Below are 23,993 nucleotides of genomic sequence, written 5' to 3'. Positions count from 1 at the left end.
TTAAGGGTTTGTCTAGAATCCGCTTATTTTACTAAAACTGAAAACTTTTTGCTCAAAATACTATAGATAAATATAAAAGTTAAGTGAAATAGTACGAAAAAGTGCAGTGAGATTCATGAATAGTAGTAAAAATAAGCTGAATAGTAAAATAAGTTGGCAAAAATAATTTTTGTCAACTCACACTAAATGTTAGTATAATATATAATTATACCTTTCTGCTGTGACATTTCAATTGGAAGGGGACGTCAGCCAGGAGACTCTAGTAGCTTATTTGAGTGACTGTTGGATTTTTTTAATAAAAATTTTAATATCATTATTTTTTATTTAAGAGTGTTACAATTGGAATTTGATTGAATTCTTGCGTTGTGGTTTGAAGTTTGAACAAGCGGCAATTATTTAATTTGCTTTATCACACTTAATATTTCTGTCAAGTAGAGATTATTACAAATGGAGTAAATCAAAAGATGGCAGCATTATTGATGTTAAAAGATGGAGCAAAAAGCAATTGAAAGTGTGTGTATTGACAGGTTCACATTACTTTTGTAATTATTATTTATCCTATTCAGCAAAAAAAAAATTATTATTTATCCTATGAAAAATGATGAGATTACAAATTTTCTTATTTATAATTAGATTTAATAATACTTTTTTAACTTTTTAGATAGTTGTAAGTGGACCGATCCTGGAAGCCCAAGCGCACGAAGAATGGCGAGGCCTTGGTTTCGGAGTTAAGCCCAAAACAAACTAATTTGTATAGAGAGTGGGAAGGAAATTCCGTTGGGGGTTTAACTAAGACTGAGTTAGGAGTTGAAGAGCCTAACAGGGATAAGGGAGAGTATTCTGAAGAGTACTTTGTATTAAATCTATCCTCAGATCGCTTTGAGGGTGTGTTCTTACACAAGGATTTTATGCCGGTCTTACACTGTGTTACTCATTACTGTTCTGGTCTTTATGTTCTACACTTATTTTCCTCCTCCCAAGAATTCCACATTCCCATAATTGAGGAGCTCCCTCCCCTTTTATACTCCCCCTCCTTTGCATCTCAACCCATCAAAGCTTCTTTCTAGGCAAAAGAATGGGGGTTGCTAGCTGTGGTGCCACTGTTTAGGTCACTTTTCCATTAATGTGATTGATAAAGTTGCTGCAATGCATTCAATGCGGAGGGAAGAGGTGTGCCTTCTTCAAGATGCTTTCTTCCATTGCCCTGGTACTTCAGGTTGGGTATGGGGAGTCCTCGGGTAAGTCACACTTTTATGGGGGGCCCACATGGGATTCTTCACCAAAGATTCTCCTCAGTCCTTGGGCACTCACAATAGTATTATTAATCCTCCTTATAGTTTGTATTAAATTGATAAAATTTGGTAAATTAATATATACTTGTCATAAGGGTAATTATTTTATATTGTTTAAGAGAATGTGTTATGTCTAGCACAACTTAACCTACACTCGCTAAAAAGTTACTATAGATTTTTAGTATAATTTTTTAGCCGACTCAATTTACATACAACTTATATTTGGTTAAAAATACTCAAAACCCTTTTCATTCACTTCTCGCATGAATTGAAACTTTGAATGCTTTATTGTTTAGTAGGGACCAAATAATTCTATCTACAACTTATATTTGGTTAAAAATACTCAAAACCCTTTTCATTCACTTCTCGCATAAATTGAAACTTTGAATGCTTTATTGTTTAGTAGGGACCAAATAATTCAATCTTGCAATAAGCATTGCAAAAGATATCTCTTAAACTGCACAAAATACTAAACAAAATAGTTTGTTACTTGTGTGTAAACTCAAAAGCCAAAGCCTACTTTCTCCCCTCTCCCTATCCTTATGTGTCATGTGTGTGTTAAAAATACTTAGTACTTTCAAAAACAAAAAAAAAAAGCCAAAGCCTAAGCTTAAGCCTAAAAAACAGATAGAAAACACCCCAAAAATAAACCCAAGTTAATTTACTAATACTAATTAATGGATTGTCGGTCTGCATTGGATGCGAGAAATTCTTCCCCAATAAACCAGGGCGGATTGACACTTTAATATTGCTTTCACAAATCTGTTTAAATCTTCAAATGCTCAAAAAAACAAAAAAAACAAAAACAAAAACACACACACACACACCAAAAAAAAAAAATCAAAAACATTTAGGGCCCGTTTGGTACATGTATTTAAAAACTGAAAATTGTTATTTGAAAACATTTGTAGAAATTCGTGTGGGTAAAAAAGTGTGTGAAAATACGTGTAATGTTGTTTAAAAACTGAAAATTGCTGTCTGAAAACACAAACCAAACACCCCCTTAATTGTTCAAACTACAAAGGCCTCAACCCATTAACTCAACCTCTTGGTCTGGATCTACACAGTGTCTTGACTTAATTGACTACACGACGTCGTTTCCTGCCTCTCTACCTAATGACTCCATGGCTATCCAGTTCAAGATCTGCATGGACACTTTCACCTTAAGTTTTTTTTTTTTTTTTTTTTTTATTTTATTTTTTTTTTTTATGTAATGTTGGGTTTTGGAACTTAGGTCGGTGTTTGGTTGGTCAAAAAATTTAGGAGAAAGTTTAGGAAAGGGAAAAGGTTTGACTTTTTAAAGGTAGAGATATTGTGGATTAAAGTTGATTAAGCATATGGGTTATGTAGGAGGGACATGCATTTCTTTTCTTTTTTCTTTTTTTTATACAACATAAAATTTCTACTCTAGCCTAAATCCTAATTTAAGTGTATATGTGTGTGAAGCCCTAACCGGATACTTGAACTCCGGCCCTTGCCCTCTACACTCTACAAGCATTTATATTTATATAGTGATCATCGTACTAAACATGCGTGGTGGTAGAAACATGCATTTCCAGTTAAGGGCATTTGTTAATGGTCTATTTTAAGAATATTTTGATATTACATTCATGGAAAATATAATATATATATATAAACAAATCAATTGCTATTTTTTCCTATAAAAATTTTCTAAAAATATTATCTAAACTAATACTATTAGGACATTCATTAACTTTTCCCTTTCACAAAAAGAGTCCAAGAAATATGAGTATTATTTTGAAGGTCGTTGGGTTTTAAAGCTTGGGTTAGTGTTTGTTTCGTCAAAAAAATGTAGGAAGAAGTAAAAGATTTTTTTTTTTCATTTTTGTTAGGGTTTTGAGGGTTTTTGTATTTAATGTATAATGATACATCAATTCCATGTCAACAAAATTATTTGGATTAAATGACTTATGTTTGTCCCGTCACCCTTTTCCATTCACAACTTGATGCTAAGTACATTTTTGGAACAATTATATAAATATAGGGATTAAAATGAATCACTTTAAAGGATAGAAATCATTTTGAAACATGGCACAAAGTTTGAAGACCAAATGTGCAATTTAAACTTTATTTTTTCTTCTATGCTCAATTGTTTTATACTCCTTACAAAATACATTAAATTTATATATGAAAAATTATGAGTTATATTATATTATCAATGTAAGATTTACATTGAAGACTAAATAAATGTGTATTTTATTGTATACTTTTTTGTAAATGTGTACAATATTATGTACTTTTTACAAATGTGTATAATATTGTTTAGTTTACAAGGTAAAATTTACATTGATAATTGTTCCTTTATATTATATGGCTTTCTTGATTGGTTCACCCAATTATAAAATTTAATATAAACTATAAGAAAGTTCAGTATAATTTCTTGGGCCAAGATGATAAAAACTGTAGCTATAACTACAAAATTATAGACTTGGCATATGGGTTGGGTCGGGTGAAAGTATGTTCGTCTGGGCTTGATTCGTATCAGAAAGAAAGAGTTGCTCTTTTTATGATACTTGTCCAAAATTTGCTGGGTTAATAGAGCTGCAAACCAAGCAGCCCATGTATTTGTAGTCTGGCCCTTACATAATTGGTGATAGATCCATCTATAATAAGGCCTTCTGTTTTGGTTGATGTCAATATGTCATTAAGTTGGACGTAGCTCCTGGGATGTCTGTTTCCTTCTTTTAAGTTTCTTTCAATAAAGATTTTCAGATTTTTTTTATTAAAAAAATTATCCAAATTTCGCTAGTTTATCATACTTTTTTTTTACATTAAAAAAATAAAAAAAATAAGAAATTTGAATATATTTCTTTCAATAACAAATAAGGTAACATAGAAATTAAACTCAAAAAAATGAAAGTTAGAAAATACATTATTTTTTTTAAGTCTAGGTACTAATAATTAATTTCAAAGTTCACTAATTAATCAAATGATTTCATAAAAGAGGAAAAGAAAAGCTACATTTCAAATTGTAGATGTCAAATCTCAATCACATATGTCGTATGTAAAACTTAAATAAAGTTAAATCACCTATAAATATTGAGTTTTAATCTGTATATATTAAGAGAATTCATAAAGTTAGTTATTGTTTTTTTTTTCCTGTCAAAAATACCCCAAAATTAATTAACCAACAATTTAAAAATTGGGTTAAAATAGTAAATTGGTAAAAGAAAGTTAGTTATTGATTTTTTTACTATCAAAAATACCCCTACCTAAAACTTAAAAATTGGGTTAAAATAGTAAATTGACAAAAATAATAAATTCTTACTTCTACGTTAAAATGTTTTCCTGCTTTTAATAAACTCCTACTTTTACGTTGATTTAAATTCCTACATCTACTCACTAATTCCTTACAAAATAAGATCACTCTTTTGTTAGTTTTAAAACTCCTCCAATCTACAAAACTCACCCCACATATTCATCACGTCCTTAGATTTTTTTTTTTTTTTTTTGGTGATTGGAAAAAGTAAAAATCTCAAATTATAATAAATGCAAAATTATTAATCTTTATCAAAAAATAAAAAAGCCTCTAAGCACGTGCGTGAGCGCGTGCTCAGTGGCTAGTATATATAACAAAGCTTAGTAACCTATGAAAAAAATACTCAATATTAAAAATATTCATATTTAAGAATCGCAGTTCAAGCTAATAAATAATGTCATCAATATTTTCATCTACATTATAAAAAATTTAATACAACTTTATTATACAATGAGTCAATAATAAGAAATTAACATCTTAAATGTTATAACTATTTTCGCAAAAAAAAAAATGTTATAACTAAATTGATCACTTTAAAATCGAACCAGGAACGATTTTTGGCATAGATTATACATTACCTTTAAATCCAACAATAAATTAGAAAAATAAATAAATAATCCCGACTCAACATGTTTTATTGGTCGGGTATTGGTTAAGCTTTTTTTTTTTTATGGGTTCAATATACCCGTTCTAATCTTTCGGCTTCAAGCAAGTTAACCGATTTATGTCCCAATTTTCCGGTCCAACTACGAAGTGGTAAGTTATAATTTACAATAATTTTACAAATAATAAAGCTTCATTGTATTTGAAAATTACACATTCCAAGCTCTAGCTACTACTTATACTCATACGTACGGAAAGAAATGAATTAAAAATTTATATCAAATAATCCACTTTGAATCTTCTAAAAAAAAAAAAAAAAAAAACCCACTTTGTAAGAACGACTATGTGGCTGTTGATTTGAAGATTCTTTTGACAATACCTTGAAGCAAAGTTTTGAAACGGTCAAGTGTTACTAGAAATCTTGGACTGTAAATTAAAGAAGGGGAAAAAGGAAAGTACAAAATCTTGAAAAATCCCTAAATTACCAACCCCCTGGGTCCCCCGCATTCCAGTTTCTTCATTCTTAATTATAGATTTTTTGGCTTGCTAGGAAAATATATATACATTGTGAACCTTACAATCTTTGGACGGTATAGAATATGCATTTTCTAGAAGGGGCTGTTGGCAAGAATAGTATTAAGTATTAACTTCTTGGTGGCAAATTGAATATGACTTCATTTGAAACTCAAGTACTATATTGGATCCAATAAATAAACCACTTGAAGACGGGTACTAATAATAAAAACTTGTATTATAGATTACACTATCAATTTACGTAATTACATGGAGTAGATATTGTAATAATTTCAAACTTACTAGTGTTTGTCGATAAATTTGTAACTCATGTCATTGTTCAGTTTTTTTAACTATAGAATTATAAATAAAGAAAAAGTTATATAGTATTTATTGTAAAATTACTACAATAGCGTGTAGATGAATTGATATCTTTTTATGCACAAAATACTTAGAAGTTATGGAGAAATGGTTTAATCTCTGGAGTTAACTGCATATTACAATTATTTCTTTTAAAAAAATCCTGCACACGTGTTGGATCATTAGAAAGTCATTAAGATGCAGCTAATTCTATTATCCTCTTGACCTTACTTGGATCAATGGTACATACATAGAGTCAAACACACCTATGTCCAGTACTGTCATGAAAGTTTGAAAATACAAACAAGATAAAAACACTATCCTAACACATAACATAGTCCTCACCAAAGAGATAAGCAATCCTCTCCATCCTCCATGGATCTTTCTCATCTTTCACTTCCTCAGACAGTGCAGGCAGTAGCTTAAGTCTGCACAAAGGGCATGTTACCTGACCATGATCCACCCACCCATCTATGCACTCTCTATGATACACATGACTACAATTTGCAGGCTCTCTAATTTCTTCACTTTTCTCAATGCAATTCAAGCATATTGCACATAAAATGGAGTCCTCTCCCTCTTGAGCTCTTGATTGTTTGAGAAAATTGCTGAGTTCTACCACTGGTAACTTCTTCTTTATCAACTTTGAGACAACGGAACCTGTGAATGGTACCTGAACCATCAAGGGTGAGGGGCTATCTATATCTTCTTCCTCAACAGAGTCTTGGTTTGAGTTGCAATCTTGGTTTGACTCCCTACACTTATGTGGATAAAAGAAGGCCACCAAAACAAGGAATATAAGCCTACCCAGGAAGTTTAGGAGATTTGGCATAAATTTTGGCATTTTCATGTATTCAGATACCAATATCACCTTTGAGAACTAGAATTATGAGATTGATGAAAGTAAGGAACTTCTGAAGGAGGAGGACATATATATATGAGAGCCTTAGCTTGATGCTTGAGTAGTTGGTTGGGTATATATATATATATTGAATGAAAAACACGTATTTATAAACTATTCAAGAATTTTGTACTTAGTTTACTCTTTCTTTAGTGTGAAACAATATTACGATATTTTATATATATATATATATATATATATATATATATATATATATATATATATATTGAATGAAAAACGCGTATTTATAAACTATTCAAGAATTTTGTACTTGGTTTACTCTTTCTTTAGTGTGAAACAATATTACGATATTATATATATATATATATATATTGAATGAAAAACATGTATTTATAAACTATTCAAGAATTTTGTACTTAGTTTACTCTTTCTTTAGTGTAAAACAATATTACGATATTATCCATTAAAATAATAACCTTGGAAGGACAGAAACCATTTTTTGGGGAGAATATGGAAATAGTACTAATACTGAAACCTGCTACGATAGTTACGTGTGCTTTATTCACTTATTTATTTTTTTATCTTACCTCCCCGGCTAACTAGTGAGAATAACACTCAACCTCACATATGTCAAAGCCGAATAGAAATAGAACCTTCTTGTTTATATGTTTTTTTCGTCAAAAGTATAATTAGTGCTGGACCAGAGATGGGCCCAAGTGGGGCCCAAGGGGGCCCAGGCCCCCTGGCCCAAAGAAAAAGAAAATTTAGTAGGTAAATTTCAGTATTAAAAAAAAAAAAAAAATTATACTTGTACCCTTTTACGTTGTAGCTTAGACCCCCTCCAAAATCATGAACATTAATTTAGCTCATGTAAATCTTTAAAAAAAAAATACAAATCCAAATTTTATTAAGAAAAAAGAAAACAAAAAAATGAGTGAAAAAAGAAAAAGAAAAATAGAGAATAGTCGAGACAGAGAAACTAAATTAATTCCTGCGAGATAGACCAAGAGGCACTCACACCCACGTTGCCACGTGAGACCCATCTTGTTGCTGATTGTTCGATTTTGCCTTCTTGAATGACTCGAAACTTGGGCAAACTTACTATTTACTTATGGCATCCTTTGATCTTTTACGGAGGATGTGAAGAAGAAGATGCTGAGAAGGAGAATGAAATTTGGTTGCGAAAATAAAGAAAAGAGATATGATGGTAAAAGTAAAACACGTGTTGAGCAGTGGAGAGATTCAAGAAACTTCTAGGAAACTTCCTATAAAAATATTCCTATATTCTTCCTTATTTACAAGATTGCCATGTGCCCATAAGTAAATACTAAGTTAAAAATCTTATATAAAAAGTGAATAAGATTATAAATAAATATTTTTTTAAATCCCACCTTATTTAAGATTTCTAAAAAAAATTAAATTAAATTCATTATTTTATATAAAAGTAACAATTATTTTATATCTGTAGTTTTTAAGAATCCTGAATCACCCTAAAACGAGCAATAATAAAGACAAGTAACAGAGAGAGGAACAGTGATTCAACTTTTAAGGAATAAAAATGGTAAAGTTAGGAAAAGTGCTTGTTGGTAGTGCATAACAAATTAATAGTGTTTAGTTCCTTTTTCCATAGATAATGTATTAAGAAATAATAGTGTTTTGTGTCTTTTGTTTTTGTTGATAGATGATTGCATCTTAATATATTAAGATACAATAATTTTGTGCATTTATATTGGTTGATACTTGATAGTTTGTTAATAATATATGAATGCGTATTTGAAGTTTTTTTTTTTTTTGCTTATCTCTGGCTCTTCCTAACTTGAAATCCTGGGTTCATCCCTGTGCTAAACCATGCATTATCATTTAATGGAAATATATAATTGACATATTAATATATACTTGGCTTATATAATGTTTCAATTATATATTGGAATTTGGAAACCTCCAATAATGCAGTGTGCATACTGCCATACTCACCAATCACCATCCAAGACAATATAATACCCAGGACAAACCAAAGTTGTTAATATTGTATCAGAGTTTCGGTTTGATATAAAAAAACGAAATATTTATATACTAGTATACTATTTTGAGGTTACCATACATACATACATAAATAAATAAATATAGATGTATTTTTTTATTTACATATTTATAAACGTAGATGTTAAAACACATATTTTCTAAGTCTAAAAATATATCAGCCCAACATGTTTCATAAACCTTTGTCATTGTTTTTTTCTTTTTTTTTCCTTGTCCAAGCTAAAATATTAATATCAATTCATACCCAGTATGACAGGTACAAGCTGATATAGGTCCGTGTTTTGATCATTTTGGTGGAGTTCAGTGGTAATCTGATAATTTTTTTGGAGTGCAAGGATAGTTTAATAATTCTCATGAGCTTTTAGCACAATCCGGTAATTTTGAAGGTTTTAGAGACAATCAAATATCTCTAACCAAGTTCGGGGTTAATTTGATAATTTCGGAAAGCTCTAAGGATGATTTGGTAATCTTGGTGAAGTTTGAGAGTCCGTTTGGTTAGAATGGTAGAAAAGTGGGAGGATAAAAATTAAAAGTGATAAAAATGTGGGAGAGGAAAGAAGAAATTTTAGTTTCTCTCATTTGTGTTTGGTAGGGAGAGGAAAAGGGGGTGGATGAAAAAAAAAATAGAGTTTGTATAAATTTACTCATATGTTCTTGTTAAAAAAATGATTCACAATTAAAAAAAAAAAAGTGGCAAACAACCAAAAAAAAAAAGAAGAGGCAATCCTCTAAATTTATTAGAAAAGAAAAATTATGCCTAGGAAAAAAAAGTATATAAAAAAAATTCATGTCTAGTTAAACCCTAAATAAATAAATAAAAGAAGAAAATAAGGAGCAAAACTATATATGCCCGAGAGAGAGAGAGAGAGAGAGAGAGAGAGAGAGAGAGAGAGAGAGAGAGAGAGAGAGAGAGAGAGAGAGAGAGAGGAACCAACAAGTCCATGTCCCAGGAAAAGAGAGAGAGAGAGCCAACATCAACGTCTAATGATGAGAATGCAAAATATCATATTTGTTTCCCTTAATGTTTAGTCTTCTACACTCATTTGGTGCCTAAATCTACTCATTATTCTTATATCTTGATTTAGGATGCAAATGGAGGCATTAAGTGCAAAACGTAGCTAATTGGACGATTCTGGACAGCTTTGACATCGCTTTGTAATCTGGACATAATTCTCTCATCCGAGCTTCGATTGAGATGATTCAAGATGCTATGGAATGACAAGACAAAGCTCTACAACTTTCATGTTTTGATTTTTGAGAGATACGGGCCGCATCAAGGTCGAAATCGGGCTTGAATTTGCTATACCTGCATTGTTGACGTTCTGGAACATTCTTTAGCCTGCAATTCTAATATGCGGATCTGATGGGGTTTATTTTTGAAAGCTTCTAGATCTAATGCACGAAAATTCCATATGAAAAACACCACTTTCCTAGTTATATTAGGATTTTGTTTTATTTTTAATATTTTTCCTTAATTAGTCAGATTTTGATATTATTATTTAGAATATTTTTAGGAGATTTTGTAGGCTTGGGAAAGGGGGAATTAACGTGTAAAAGGGGTGGGAAAAATCACACTTCACACACGCCTCTCTCTCCCCTCTTCTTTGACTTCTCCTTTGAGTTTCTATCATGGCCCTGCTTGGCTAAACTTTTATACTTGGTCGAAGGAAACAGAAGCCTAGTAATCAATAAAACAGTGAGATCCAATTTGTTTTTGCTGTTCAATTTTATGCTTTGAGTATCGGATGTTCTTCTATACCTATTTTCATGATTGTCTCGTTTAATTACTAGGAGACCTACTAGTTTATTATTAATTGCAATCTACTGCTATGTTAGATATCAAATCTGTAATTGTTTGATCCCTCTAATTTGTAAAGCAACCAAGATTTAATGATTTGCTGCATCAGAAATTATTAGATCTTGGGAAGAACGCTCGACTAAATTAAATACAACCGTTTGTGTTTGTGTTGTTTAGTTTCATCAATCTCTCTAATTCTCAAGGTTGTTACTAGATTAAACCTTAGCCCTTGTATTGGGTTCTTTAGTAGTTAGGGTTGATTAGATCACTTATTTTCTAATTAACTGCGACTAAGGAGAGATGGGAAAATAGTTCCAACGGTGAATATTCAAAGTTTGAATTGATATATACTTGCATCAATGATCAGTTGTAAATTCTGGTGGTGGTTGTTGACTTAGACCAAGGTTTGTTCTTTTGATTAATTTCGATATTTTAATTTGAATTGTTCCTTAATTGTTTTTCTTAAAGTTTTTTTCATTATACTCAAACCCCCCCTCCTTGTTCACGTAGCATAAAACTAGGCTAGATACTCTCCGTGAGAACGATCCTTACTCGTACTACTGCATATATTTTTAGGAGTATAGGTTTTATTTTTGGTTGCCTGCGACAGCACACCACCTAAGAAAGAAAAAAAAATAATAGAGGGTAATTTAGTCATTGGTTGCAACTATTTCTCTCCCCTATATTTTTTCTCCAAATTGTAGAGATAGAATTTTGGTGGGCCATGAGAGAAAACATATGGGCCCCACCAATTTTCCATCAATATCTTCTCTCCAACCAAACACCTATAAAATCAGTTTTCTCTCTGCTAATTTCTATCTTCCTTGTTTCACCTCTAACCAAACAGACTCTAAGGAGTTTTCTAATAATTATGGAAGATTACAAGGGCATTGCCATATTTTCCATGAGGTTTTAGAGGGGTTAGGTGAAAATAGAGATAATATAGTAATTTATGTGAGTTTATGTGATGTTCTAGTAATTTATGTGTAGTGTATCGATATTAAGGTAATTCAATGTTGGGGTAATCTAGTAATTTTAATGGGGTTTCAAGGTAATTAGGTCATTTCAGTGGAGTTCAAGGGTAATTTGGTTTTTTTTTTTTTTTTTTTTGGAGTTTAAACGGTACTCATGTGATTTGGTAAAGTTTAGGGATAATTGGTAATTTGGGGTGGAAGGTGAGGCAATTTTGTAATTGCATGAAGTTTGTGGCATTTCTGTAACTTTGGTGAAGTGAGGAGGACATTTCTATAATTTTGGTAAAGTGGCATTTATGTAATTTTTGTAAGGTGTAGTGCATTTTTGTAATTTTATATTGATTTTGGTAGACTTTTGGGGTAGATTTCGGTGAACCAAATTTGGGCTCAATATTTTGTTTAACTTGGGTTGGACTGGGCCTTAATTGATTTAGACTAAAGTAGAAGGGTGTAAATCAAGTCCATTGAGAGAGTACGAAAACTAAATTGCTTATGAACTAGAACAAAACTAGCCTAAAATTTTCACCTAATAATTCTAAGAGTATCCATAAAAATTGCTTCTTAAAGTTTCTAATATTTTAGGAACTACACATTTTAGGCTAAATTTTCACCCAAAGTGGAGCTTATTAGTCTTTTAGGGGCAAATGGATCATAATGGTCGTTTGCCAAACCTAATTAAGTCATAGGAGAGCCACACTCTCCCCACAACCATGTGACCCGTGAATGAGCTTTGTTTGGAACATTTAATTTCTATAACTCCTTCTCACAAACAAACTCTGGTTCCCACTCAATTGTTTTAGTAGAATCTAACTATGAAATTTTTGTTAGGAAATTCTGAGTAAAGATCATACTTATGACTACTTTTGGTACTAATCCCCTCCAAAAATCAAGTTATTAATAATCTAACAATAAGACCTTAAATCCATCAAAGTGTGATGTTATTTAAACTCAATTAGCCTAATCATTGTCATGAAAACCCCCCAAATTCCAAAACCCTAAGCTATGCAAATATGAAACCAAAAAAAAAAAAAAGTTAAAGATATTAGATAGGATCTCTTACCTTAGGTATATTTTGATTGATTTTATCTCCAAATATTCAAATTCAATCTTCTCCCTTTTGCAAATTTTTTGTTTGTGTTGAATGTATAACTCCAAGAGAAGTTGATCTTAAGAGTTAAATAACCTTATTCTACATATGGAACAAATACTATTTTGATCACTCCAACTACAACCAAAGGTTATCTTTGACGGGGCTACTGGACTATGGCTGAATAGCAGCTCCTCATGGTGAGTAGGGGTGACAATTCATGTTCGCGTGTCGGGTTCGTGTTGTGTCAACTCATACATATCCGACTATATGGATCAACACTAACTCGACATGTTTATTAAACGGGTCAAGATTCCTCAACCCTAACACGATTCATTTATTAAACAGGTCAGTCGTGTCGACATGTTTATTTGATTTTATCAAAATGAAGAAAAACATTTATGAAAAAACAAGCAAACAAATATTTTAAATATAAAATTCAGAACTAATGAGTAACTGCATCACAAATAATCATTCAAAATTAAAACATATCCCAATATCATAAATAATCAATTACAATATGTCAAATAAAATAAACTACAACAACTAATAAGTTTATATACCTAGAGTTTGAAGGGTATATTGGTAAAATTTCATTTAATTAAACTGGTCAGACGGATCGAACGGGTTCCATAGGTTGAACCTTAACCCAACCCGTTAATCAAACGGGTCCATTGTGTCAATCCGAATATGACACAAACCCATTAAGCCTCAACCCATAACCTGCTAATTTTGTATCGTGTCATGTCAGATTTGCGGGTTGTGTCCAATTTTACCACCCCCAATGGTGACATAGCAAAAACCTCCTTAGAGTTTTTGGGCTTTTTAAAAATAAAAATAAAAATTTCTGCAGACCCCTAGTTTTGTTTTGACTTCTTGCTATTTTAGGCGTTCTGGTTTAGTATTCCTTGTTTGACTACGTTTTACCTTTCAGATCTCCTTTGTATACTTTTTTTCTTTCTTTACATATCGATATACTTGTATCTTTTATCTTTAAAAAAATTACCCATTGACTCATTAAACCGCTAATTAATTTTTTAACTCAAATATTATAAACGTTTCTTTCTTTTTTTAGGTACAGGTATTACAGTATGATTCTCCTTAATTATAATATCTTTTTAGAATTATTGCCTATGAACATGTGTTAAAGAGTAAAGACCAATCCATCCAATATTTCAGATTCTCATGAATCTAATTCTCAAAAAAAAAAAAAAAAAACTCTAGTAGGACTAGTAGATCTCTATTAGGGATCAAGTGGTTCTTAGACCAAAACCAATAATTGACAACACCTCTCCATCCTAATTCTCAAGGCTAATGATGTACCCTTGAGTTCATATTAGGGTGGGCTTACAATAGCTAGCACTAAATTCCATCGTAGGTGCTCATGATAGACACCAATGGTAACATGAGTTGTGAGTGTAAGAGGTGTGGTCTCACATGGATCTACCACCACATATCACAAATTGCCAAGTGATAAGTTGTGACAAAAATTATGTAAGTTAATGTGATTCTAACATTGCTCGGGATGTTATAAAAAATAATAAATAAAAAAACTTCTATTGGTACTCTCCAAAACAATATTTTAAGTCTCCAGTAAAACTCAAAAGATATAGATGTAACAGAAAAATTATGTAACCATCACAATCTTCTACCGACTATACTTTTTTTCCACAAACTTTTTGCTACTTTGATTAAAATGTGTGTTGGTGTTCCAATTTGTAGGCAGATTTAAACGTAACACAACTCTATCAAGCCTTGGAACTTCTAGGAATTGAAATATTTACGATATCAGCTTCAGTCATGTCTTCAACAAATCCCTCACATATTGAATCAGATTAGCCACCACCATCATTTGCTCCCTCAAGATTCCTTCTTTGGGCCTCAGCTTGAACTCTTGTAGCCGAAGGGATACAGCACATGACTCTTGAATAGACACTGGACTCAATTCAGTTATGCATGGGCGGAGCTGTTATTGGACATTGCCCCCCTAATTTTTTTTATAAAAATATTATTATATTAATAGGTACTAAGTTTAATAATTTTGTTCAATAAAATTACACTTTGCCCCCCTTAATAATGTCATTAATTCTTTTGAGAGTAATCTTATAGCCAAAAACGTTTTTACAATGTTTATACAAACTATTAAAGTAGCAAATTCATATTAGTTCGTACACTTGCATAACTTTTTATATATCAATAACCACTTATCACATTAGCAATTTGTAAAAATTTTGTAGTTTTAGCATTTTTCACCTTTTAAAGGACATAAAAAATTAATAGATTAAATCTAAAACAAAATATAAAAACTCAAAAAAATTAGCTCAACAACAAAAATTACCAATATAATAAAACTAAAAAAATTAAGTCCAATCAATATATTTTACCCAGAACAAACTACTTGGCCATTTAAAAATTTTTTAACAAAAATCCTTAGTAGTAAAAAAATAGACTCAAAGGCCGGAGCCACCACACACAACTAGCAGCAAAATCGCCCCCCTAACTCCAAGTCCTGGCTCCGTCCTTATGCCCAACTTAAACTAATGGGCACCCCCACGAGCCCAATTTAAAACGAACCCAGAAACAAACAAACAAATAAATAAATCAATAATTTCACGGTTTGTCCGTGTTCACTCATCAGTCAACGTCATTGCTCATAATCATGTCTTAAAAAAAAATCATCTCTTTTTTGTTACCTATCCGTTGGTTTTTAGTGAGTATTGACTCGTATGAACCGAAATTTCATTTTCCATAATTGCCCATGCTTTTGTTACTTCGTTGACTAAAATGTTTGTTGGCCGCCAGGATCTTTGAAGTTTGAACTGCTGGGTAAGGTTAAAATGGTAATCTCAAGAGTTCTAGAATACCCACTAACTATATTTTGGGAACTATGAAACCCGAGTGGCAGAATCCATTACTATATAAGACGAGACAGGTTGGTCTCTCCTCTACCTTGTGTTCGATTTTAGAGAAAACCCCAGAGGTACCCTTGTTTTTTTCATTTCATTTGTTATGCTCACTCAACTTCAATTTTATTTTATTTTAATCTATTTAGATTTCTATTATTGGTTGTGAACAGTTCTTTATTCGTTGACTCATTATCTATGAATTCTGGAATAGGTTGATGGTTCTGAATCATTACACAGTCACACCAATATTAGTTTTATGCAGGACTTTAGTTTCCATTGTTTCTGGGTTTCTTTGGAATGCTCTTGTTCTTTGGTTTGGTTTTGATTTGATTGGTGCCTGCTTACACATTTCGTGTTAAACTTAAATCCGAGGACTTTGATATTCTATTTGAAAGTGAGTATCTTACTGAGGTGTCATGCATTTTGTCTGTTTCTTTTTGTCGGGTTGGTGAAGTATCATGCTTGTAGTACTTAATACTAATTGTATATTTGTAATTCAATTAGAAAAGGCAAAATATAAACCAAATCATGGTGTTTGGTTTGGGTTTGGCATGTATTGAATCTGGGTTTATTGTATTCTTTGGTGAAAAGGAGTCTAGGTGAAGTCTTTCTTCTAATGGACAAAATAGTTAAGAAAACAGGTTTTTGTCTTTAGTTGTATGTGGCAAGGTTTTAATCAAAAGCAGGAGTGTTTACTTGCATTGACTTTTGCCAGAGTTACTGTTATCACTCTTAATCATTGTTCTTTCTATTCTCTGTTTCGCTGTGCTGGTTCTGATCTTCAAGGCTCCTGAATTTTTTAATGCAGTACGATAGAATTTCCTGAAACTAGATCTTCTTTTTTAGTGAATGAGTACTGAATTACCTTGTCATTTCTATACAATTTGATTGTTTGTTTTTATATATGAAAACCTGTTCCCCCTATAAAAGAAATTGCTTGCTGGGTTTTATTGAATTATTTGTGGTACTATAAATCTTTTGCATAACCTGTATTGTTCTGAGCTGCTACTTTGACTTTGTCTAAGCTTAGATCTGTGTCTTTATTTTTCTTCCTTCATTTTTTTATGTTGAAATTTTATTGTTCAAAGATTTATGGATTGCTGCGTGTTAAGGAAACACTCAGCTCAATGCTTCTTTTGTCTCGGTTTATGCTATATCCGGGAATTGCTGGCAAGTAAACTGCCTCTGATGAACATCTCTATGTATAAACTGCTCATGGATGATCAGTTAGGGGGACATAAAAAAATGTTATTTTGGTTGGTTTTTATAGATTAAGTATGTGATCCTAACATCATAAGTTTGATTTCCTAATCCAATCAAGTTTGTTGATTATTATTAAATGGGTATTATCACATCTCAACTCAACAAAGTGTAAGTCCCATCTAACTGGTGTTTACTATATAGATGAGTCTTCGACTCTTTGTACAAAAAATACGAAGGCCTTGTTTTCCCTCTGATATTTGTTTGAGTTAGTAATTTTTTTTAATCACTTAGACTTGAAACATTATTGTATAAACATAGGTTGGCTGCAGAGTTTAGTAGATAAATTAAATGTCTTCTAAAGTAACCTGCACTATAGGTTTTTCATCCTATACAATAGCCTTCAATAGTAAGGTAGTAATGCTAACAGAGGATTTTATGGGTGAATTTGAGTTAGTATTTTTTTTAAATCACTTAGACTTGAAACATTATTGTATAAACATAGGTTGGCTGCAGAGTTTAGTAGATAAATTAAAGGTCTTCTAAAGTAACCTGCACTATAGGTTTTTCATCCTATACAATAGCCTTCAATAGTAAGGTAGTAATGCTAACAGAGGATTTTATAGGTTTCACCCAATGGCCTGACCACCATAAATAAAATGGATGAATTAGGCAGGTCTTTGGGAAAGCAATTATGCATTCAACAAGTTCGTTATTCATTTGTTCTTGCAGGTTTTGAAAATGTATAATTTCAAAGTTGTAACACAAAACTATAAGATTTAAGCACTTGGTGCATAATTATGGTGCTTGGCTTTTAGTCAATGAGATCTAGCTCGAATGGCAATTCCTTCTCCAATAAAAAGGGGGATGTAGGCTGAGTTTATGGGTGCAAAGCCTACTAGATGCGAGTGTAACTTAGCGAAAAAAAATTTATGATTGCCTTTTATCTAGAGTAACCATTTGTTCTTGAATGCCATTTTTCATTTGAACACAAGACACATTTTTTGTTTATTTGAAAAACTTCCAATGGTTGTGGTTATTACTAGCTCATTTAAAAATTCAATAGTCTGTTGGTGATGTTCTTTTTTTAGTACATGGGGTCTTGTTCTGCTTCTGTGGTGATTTATGTGCCATTAAAGTCATCAGTGATATAATAAATCCTACCATTCTCTGTACTGTGCTCAATGTTGAAAGTTTCTAAACAATAGCATCTTTTTTTTCCAGTTAAAGATAGGGCGGAAAGGCAATAATTGCTGTTTGGCCAATTTCATACAATTTAGTGTACATTCACTTCTTTCATAGTCATTCTCATCTCCTTGAATTTTCAGATGGAAGAGCAACATTCTCAAGGTAGGCAGATTATTGAAATCAGTGTGGATATTCCTACTGGAGAGGGGAGCACTGGAGCGGGTAAGTTTTGTGGGGAAGCACCTTGTGGATTCTCAGATGCTGGATCCAACTCTAAGGATGCTAAAGAACGATCAAGTTCAATGCGCAAGCTTTTAATTGCGGTGGCACTTTGTGTTGTCTTCATGAGTGTTGAAGTAGTTGGTGGCATCAAAGCTAATAGTCTATCAATATTGACTGATGCAGCACATTTGCTTTCAGATGTTGCAGCTTTCGCTATCTCCTTGTTCTCCATATGGGCTACTGGCTGGGAAGCCACTCCCCGTCAGTCCTATGGATTTTTTAGGATTGAGATCCTTGGTGCTTTGGTTTCTATCCAACTCATTTGGGTGCTTGCAGGGATTTTGGTATATGAAGCCATTGTTAGACTTATTAATGGTACAACTACGGTGAATGGCTTCCTGATGTTTCTTGTTGCTGCATTTGGTCTGGTGGTTAATATCATCATGGCTGTTTTATTGGGCCATGATCATGGCCATGGACATGGTGAACATGGTCATGGTCATGGTCATGGTCATGGTATTAGCCACAGCCATGATATGACAATTTCTGCTCATCATCATCATGAGGAGCAACCAGAAGATGAGCATCATCCTGCTCATGAAGGTCCTGCACACCAACATGCTCATGAAGATCCTTCACACCATCATGGTCATGAAGATCCTGCACACCAACATGCTCTTGAAGACCCTGCACACCATCATGCTCATGACCATCATGGAGATCTTGCTGAGCCACTGCTGGATAAACCAGAAAATGCACATGAAAAGAAGAAAAGGAACGTAAATATACAGGGAGCTTATCTCCATGTACTAGGGGACTCCATCCAGAGTATCGGAGTAATGATTGGAGGGGCAATCATATGGTATAAGCCTGAGTGGAAGATAGTTGATCTGATTTGCACCCTAATTTTTTCTGTTGTAGTATTGGGGACTACATTCCAAATGCTGCGGAGCATTCTTGAAGTCCTGATGGAGAGCACACCTAGAGAAATTGATGCAACAAAGCTCGAGAAGGGGCTATTAGAAATGGATGAAGTGGTGGCCATTCATGAGCTACATATATGGGCTATCACAGTGGGGAAAGTCCTATTGGCATGCCATGTCAAAATCAGGCCAGAAGCAAATGCAGACATGGTGCTGGACAATGTGGTAAACTATATCAGAAGGGAATATAACATCAGTCATGTAACTATACAGATAGAGCGTTAGTGGGCTCTTTACAGGGGAAATTATCATGGGGGAAAGTTTAAATGTATCCATGCCTCGTATTTCTAAGTGGTTGCTTCATGCTCTTTCTGGTAGTAGGTGTTACACTTCTTAAAGGTGGGACTGATTTTGAGCACTAAAATTGATTTTAAGCAGCAGATTTCTCTCATTTCATCAAACATGCAAATGTTTAGTATCTAAGAACTTCTCTTTTGTGTCTTGGAATTTACATATATTATTTCCTTTAGCTGGTAAAGTAGAAATGCATTCTTTACTACCACCAAGGATATTCAACTATTTTAACAAGAAAACCTTATAAAGAAAACAATAGTTCACCTCCTAATATAATCCACTCTTCATGGAAGTACTACTTCAGATTTAGAAAATTAGAATTGAAACTTTGATGGCAGAATGCCAATATTATTTCTAATGTGCACTTCAGGAGCTTTTAGTAGTTTAACAAGCACCAGGCCACCAGTTACAATGGGTGGGAACAACTGAACAAGAACCTTCTCTATATTGTGGCACTTGGATGAGATGGGGATATGTCCCTCCCTACAACACAAAAGAGCCCATTTGCTAAATTATGGGCAACAAAATTAGCTTCCTTGTATCCATGAATAACAAATCCAATCAGTGAAGGAATTTAAAACAACTTTAGTATCATCTAAAATATGTTTGATAGCCCATTGGGGATCCAAGCATGATTTCTGAAGTGGGTGATTAACATTAAGAGTGTCTACTTCGCAGATAACTTGTTCATAACCTGCCTTTATAGTTGTAGAGGCAACATATTTTAGTTTTCTTTTGCTCTCTTTACTAGTGGTTTAGCTTTATACATACATGCCTTGTTTCCTTTCGACATGAGAAGTATTTTTCAACCTGAAAAGGGAATCCAAGATTGAATCAAGCATTAGCTGACACCGAGTATTGGGGTCAACCACAAACTAGTTTTAGTTTCAAATGACTCCAACATCAGATGGAGTGAAGTTCATCCAGTTACTGCCAATAGAGTAAGCTCAGCAAAAGTGAAACTTGTCAATTACTTTGTACCATACCTTGTTTCTAGAAAATTGCAACCGCATCCTCAGTACATTTACATGGCTGTTGGTGCCCACAAGAAACTGGACAAAAACCAATTGAGCAGAAGCTCCACCTTATAAGTTAAGGATTAGGTTTATAGATTCCATTTCCAATGACTTCAGGGGTAATTCTAAGACTTACCATCTGTCATTATTTTGTTCACGTGCAGTGAATTTAATCCTTTTTTGTGCTGAACCGCTTGAAGACAAGTCCAAAAGAGAATGCCTCTAGTTGTGTGGCTAGAGGTGTGCGCAATAGTTTTCTAGAGATATGGAGGCCACGGTTCCAAAAGATAAGGTTCCTAAACATTATCAAGTGAGATTGGGTGTTTTCAAGTAGGGGATTTCATTGGATTGAATTTGTCTTCTTGGTAAATTGAGTGTATCATACATATCTGCTTTTTAAGTTGTAAACACAATCATAATTCATAAACGAATCTGTCTACTTTCAACCTGTGAATATGCATGGATGATTGAGCTGTTGCATCATTTCCTATTATGATGAAGTGAGACTGGTATCACATGTGAAATGATTACCAAAGCAAATCATAGAAGAAATAGGAAATCGCCTTATAGGACAAGGTACATGTTCATATAACAGGAAACATAGTGACTGAGGTCTAAAGATAAATTAGAAAGAGGTGGCCCTTCAAAATTGTGTTTTTTTGTTGGACTTCTCAGAACATGATAGTTTGTGATACTGTATAGTGCCTTGATACTCAGGTAATCCAGGTTATTCTTCCCACGTTTTAGAGGTCGGTGCTGAACCAAAAAGGCCATTTTCTCTGCAAGAATAATTTTTTGGACGTACTTAGAAAACTGGGATTCTAGGCTCTTTGGAACAATGACAACTCAATCATCTATATATTTTTAGCTTATCTTGTAATGCCTACTCATTAGAGCAACAAACCATGGATTGATTTAATGTAACTATGTTTTTGTCCTTCCTACTTAATGTGTGTGTAGTCTACTTTTTTTCTTTTTTCTTTTTAGAATACTAAATATTTTTAATACACACGGAGAGAAAAGAGCTGCGGAATGATTGTGAAGAATTGAAGGGAGAAAAAATATAAATACGATTCAATCCTATCATCTGTTCCCCTTTGAGACAAAATTTCTGTTCCCGACACAATTAATTCAAATTATATGCCCACAACTAGTGGTACAGGTCCCATATAAAAAAAATAAAATAAAATTCAATTATTGAGTGAATGCAATGAAACAAGACAATCTTATGAGACATCTAGCAAAAAAAAAAATGACTGACAATTTCGTGAGACACCAAGGACTCTCGTCTATGGATGAAAATACGAGTGCGTGAACGAGGTTTAACTGTACTTGAGCTTTAATTGTTGAACCTAATTGTCAGCGAATGTCTTTCTGAGATGCTTATGCTTTCTTTTTTGTTTCAATTTTATGTTGCTAAGAATTATTTACATGCTATAAATATACTGTCCGCAACTTAAAGTTATTTTCTTACTCTTTCAAACACTTAGGGTCTGTTTGTTAGGTTATTTTAAACACACTTTTGAGTATTTTAAACATACTTACACACATTAAAAAAAAAAAAAAAAACCCTTAGTACTTGGAGATGTACCAATTCGCTCAAATAGTTTGGTGATTCATTCTAGACCATTGAACTTACACTCCTATAATAAACACTATCTCAAAACTTATGCAACTTTTAACGAATATAGTTTGTGATGCTACTACTTAAATTTTCTTGAAAAAAACTCTATTTCAAAGTTTAATTTCAACCTTCACCTTATCATTCAAAATTAGTGATTGGTGCACTATTCTCTTAAGGGGAAAAAAATAGTGCACTGTTATCATTTTAGTGAGTTGGTTGGATAGTTCGGTGGACTAAAATGTTAAAATTATTTTAAATACAAAAATTAATAAATTAGTTTCAATGTCCATGATAATCAGTCAACATATTTATTGATTACAATTAACCCGGGTTTTTATTACTATGTTAGTGATGATGGCAAAATCTACAAGACAACATATTTTTTATATTACTTATTTAAATTAGCAATATTTTCAAGTTATTTAGGAATTTAGTTTTTTTTTTTAAATCATTTTTCAAAATACGTTTTGAGTTAATATTTTAACACAATTTTAACACTTAGAATCATATTTTTGGAAGACATGATTTAAAAAATAATCAGATCATCAAATAGTTTTAAAACAGTGTTAATTTAAATAATTATTATAAAAATATTATTTAACAAATTTTGTCTAGTGATGATATATATATATATATATATATATATATACACACATATATATATATATACACACACACACACACACACATATATATATATATATATATATATATATATCTCAATACTAACATTTGAAATTTGCTATAACACTTAAGTTGTGACAAGTGCAATTATTTTTCTGCGTTTGGTTGGATCAAAATGGACAATATGTCTTCTCCAAAAATGAAAACGTACATATATGATTAATCAAAATGGGACAATATGGCTAGTATAATGATTCTTCTAGCTAAGCAAGCTTGGAAATTGTTGCAAAGCAAGATTTCTCTTTTCTATAGAGTTTTCAAGGCTCGCTTCTTTCCCAATTGCACAATCATGAAGGCTAAAGATTCGAGATCCGGGTCCTACACATGAAGAAGCATACTCAAAGGGAGAGCTATGATTCAGAGGGGTTTATGCTGGCAGATTGGAAGGTGACACGGAGACGATAATTAAAGCTTATACAAAAGATGACAATTCTTTGACAACCTATGGTTTGTTGATCCAAAATGCAAATGTTTGTTCTAGATCCTTTACTCAATTATGTTACTCTCACATTAGGTGTGCGTTTGGCATGATGAAATTTGCCAGCTTATATTACTATTTAATTTATTTTTGTTACTATTTATGGGTCCCATTGCACTTTTTGGTACAAATTATAAGTCCTACTGTACTATTTCAGCTAACTTTTACCTTTATTTAGAGCATTTTTAGTAAAAAGTTTTCAGTTCAACAAAATAAACAGATCCCAAACAAACCCTAAGAGAGAAGGTAATATGGTTGCACACAGTCTAGCATATGCAATAAATGTCTCAAATTATGTTGTGTGGATGAAAGATGTTCCACCACAAACCCTTAACGTAATTCAAGCTAATTTAGCCGCCTTTTCAGAATAAAAATTTTCAGTCCTTCCCTTCAAAAAAAAAAAAAAAACTAAGAGCATTTTCATGTGATGCAGATTAACTAATAAAAATAAATGATAACATAAACCACTGTAGATTGCATGATGAAAGAAATGAGGGTTTTTTTTTTTTTTTCATGTATGTGAGATGATATGTTAATTAAAAATATTGTGAACTCATTGTAAATTTTTAATGTGTCGTTAACTTTATTG

At 32.4% G+C, this 23,993-nt stretch overlaps 2 protein-coding genes across 5 annotated transcripts; one reads left to right on the top strand and one right to left on the bottom strand.

Annotated features, from left to right (window-relative positions):
• Positions 1–6,370: 6,370 nt before the first annotated feature.
• Positions 6,371–6,898, bottom strand: LOC142640267 (brassinosteroid-responsive RING protein 1-like). Its single transcript, XM_075814338.1, has one exon. It carries the CDS (start codon positions 6,896–6,898, stop codon positions 6,371–6,373), a length of 528 nt encoding a protein of 175 aa, XP_075670453.1.
• An 8,771-nt stretch (positions 6,899–15,669) lies between these two features.
• Positions 15,670–19,688, top strand: LOC142641186 (metal tolerance protein 1). Of its 4 annotated transcripts, none has more exons than XM_075815587.1 (2): positions 15,670–15,789; positions 18,244–19,688. In XM_075815587.1, the coding sequence occupies exons 1-2, from the start codon at positions 15,697–15,699 to the stop codon at positions 19,531–19,533; spliced, it is 1,383 nt and encodes a 460-aa protein (XP_075671702.1). In that variant the 5' UTR covers positions 15,670–15,696; the 3' UTR covers positions 19,534–19,688. The 4 variants fall into 4 exon arrangements, with proteins under 4 accessions (XP_075671702.1, XP_075671703.1, XP_075671704.1 ...); XM_075815588.1 differs by having other exon boundaries at positions 15,682–15,741; XM_075815589.1 differs by lacking the exon at positions 15,670–15,789 and adding an exon at positions 15,896–16,109.
• Positions 19,689–23,993: the final 4,305 nt, after the last annotated feature.

This window comes from Castanea sativa, chromosome 6, assembly GCF_040712315.1.
Source record: "Castanea sativa cultivar Marrone di Chiusa Pesio chromosome 6, ASM4071231v1".
Classification (NCBI taxonomy): domain Eukaryota; kingdom Viridiplantae; phylum Streptophyta; class Magnoliopsida; order Fagales; family Fagaceae; genus Castanea; species Castanea sativa.
The sequence above is the reverse complement of the archived record's forward strand: the minus strand, read 5'-3'. Positions and strand labels throughout refer to the sequence as shown.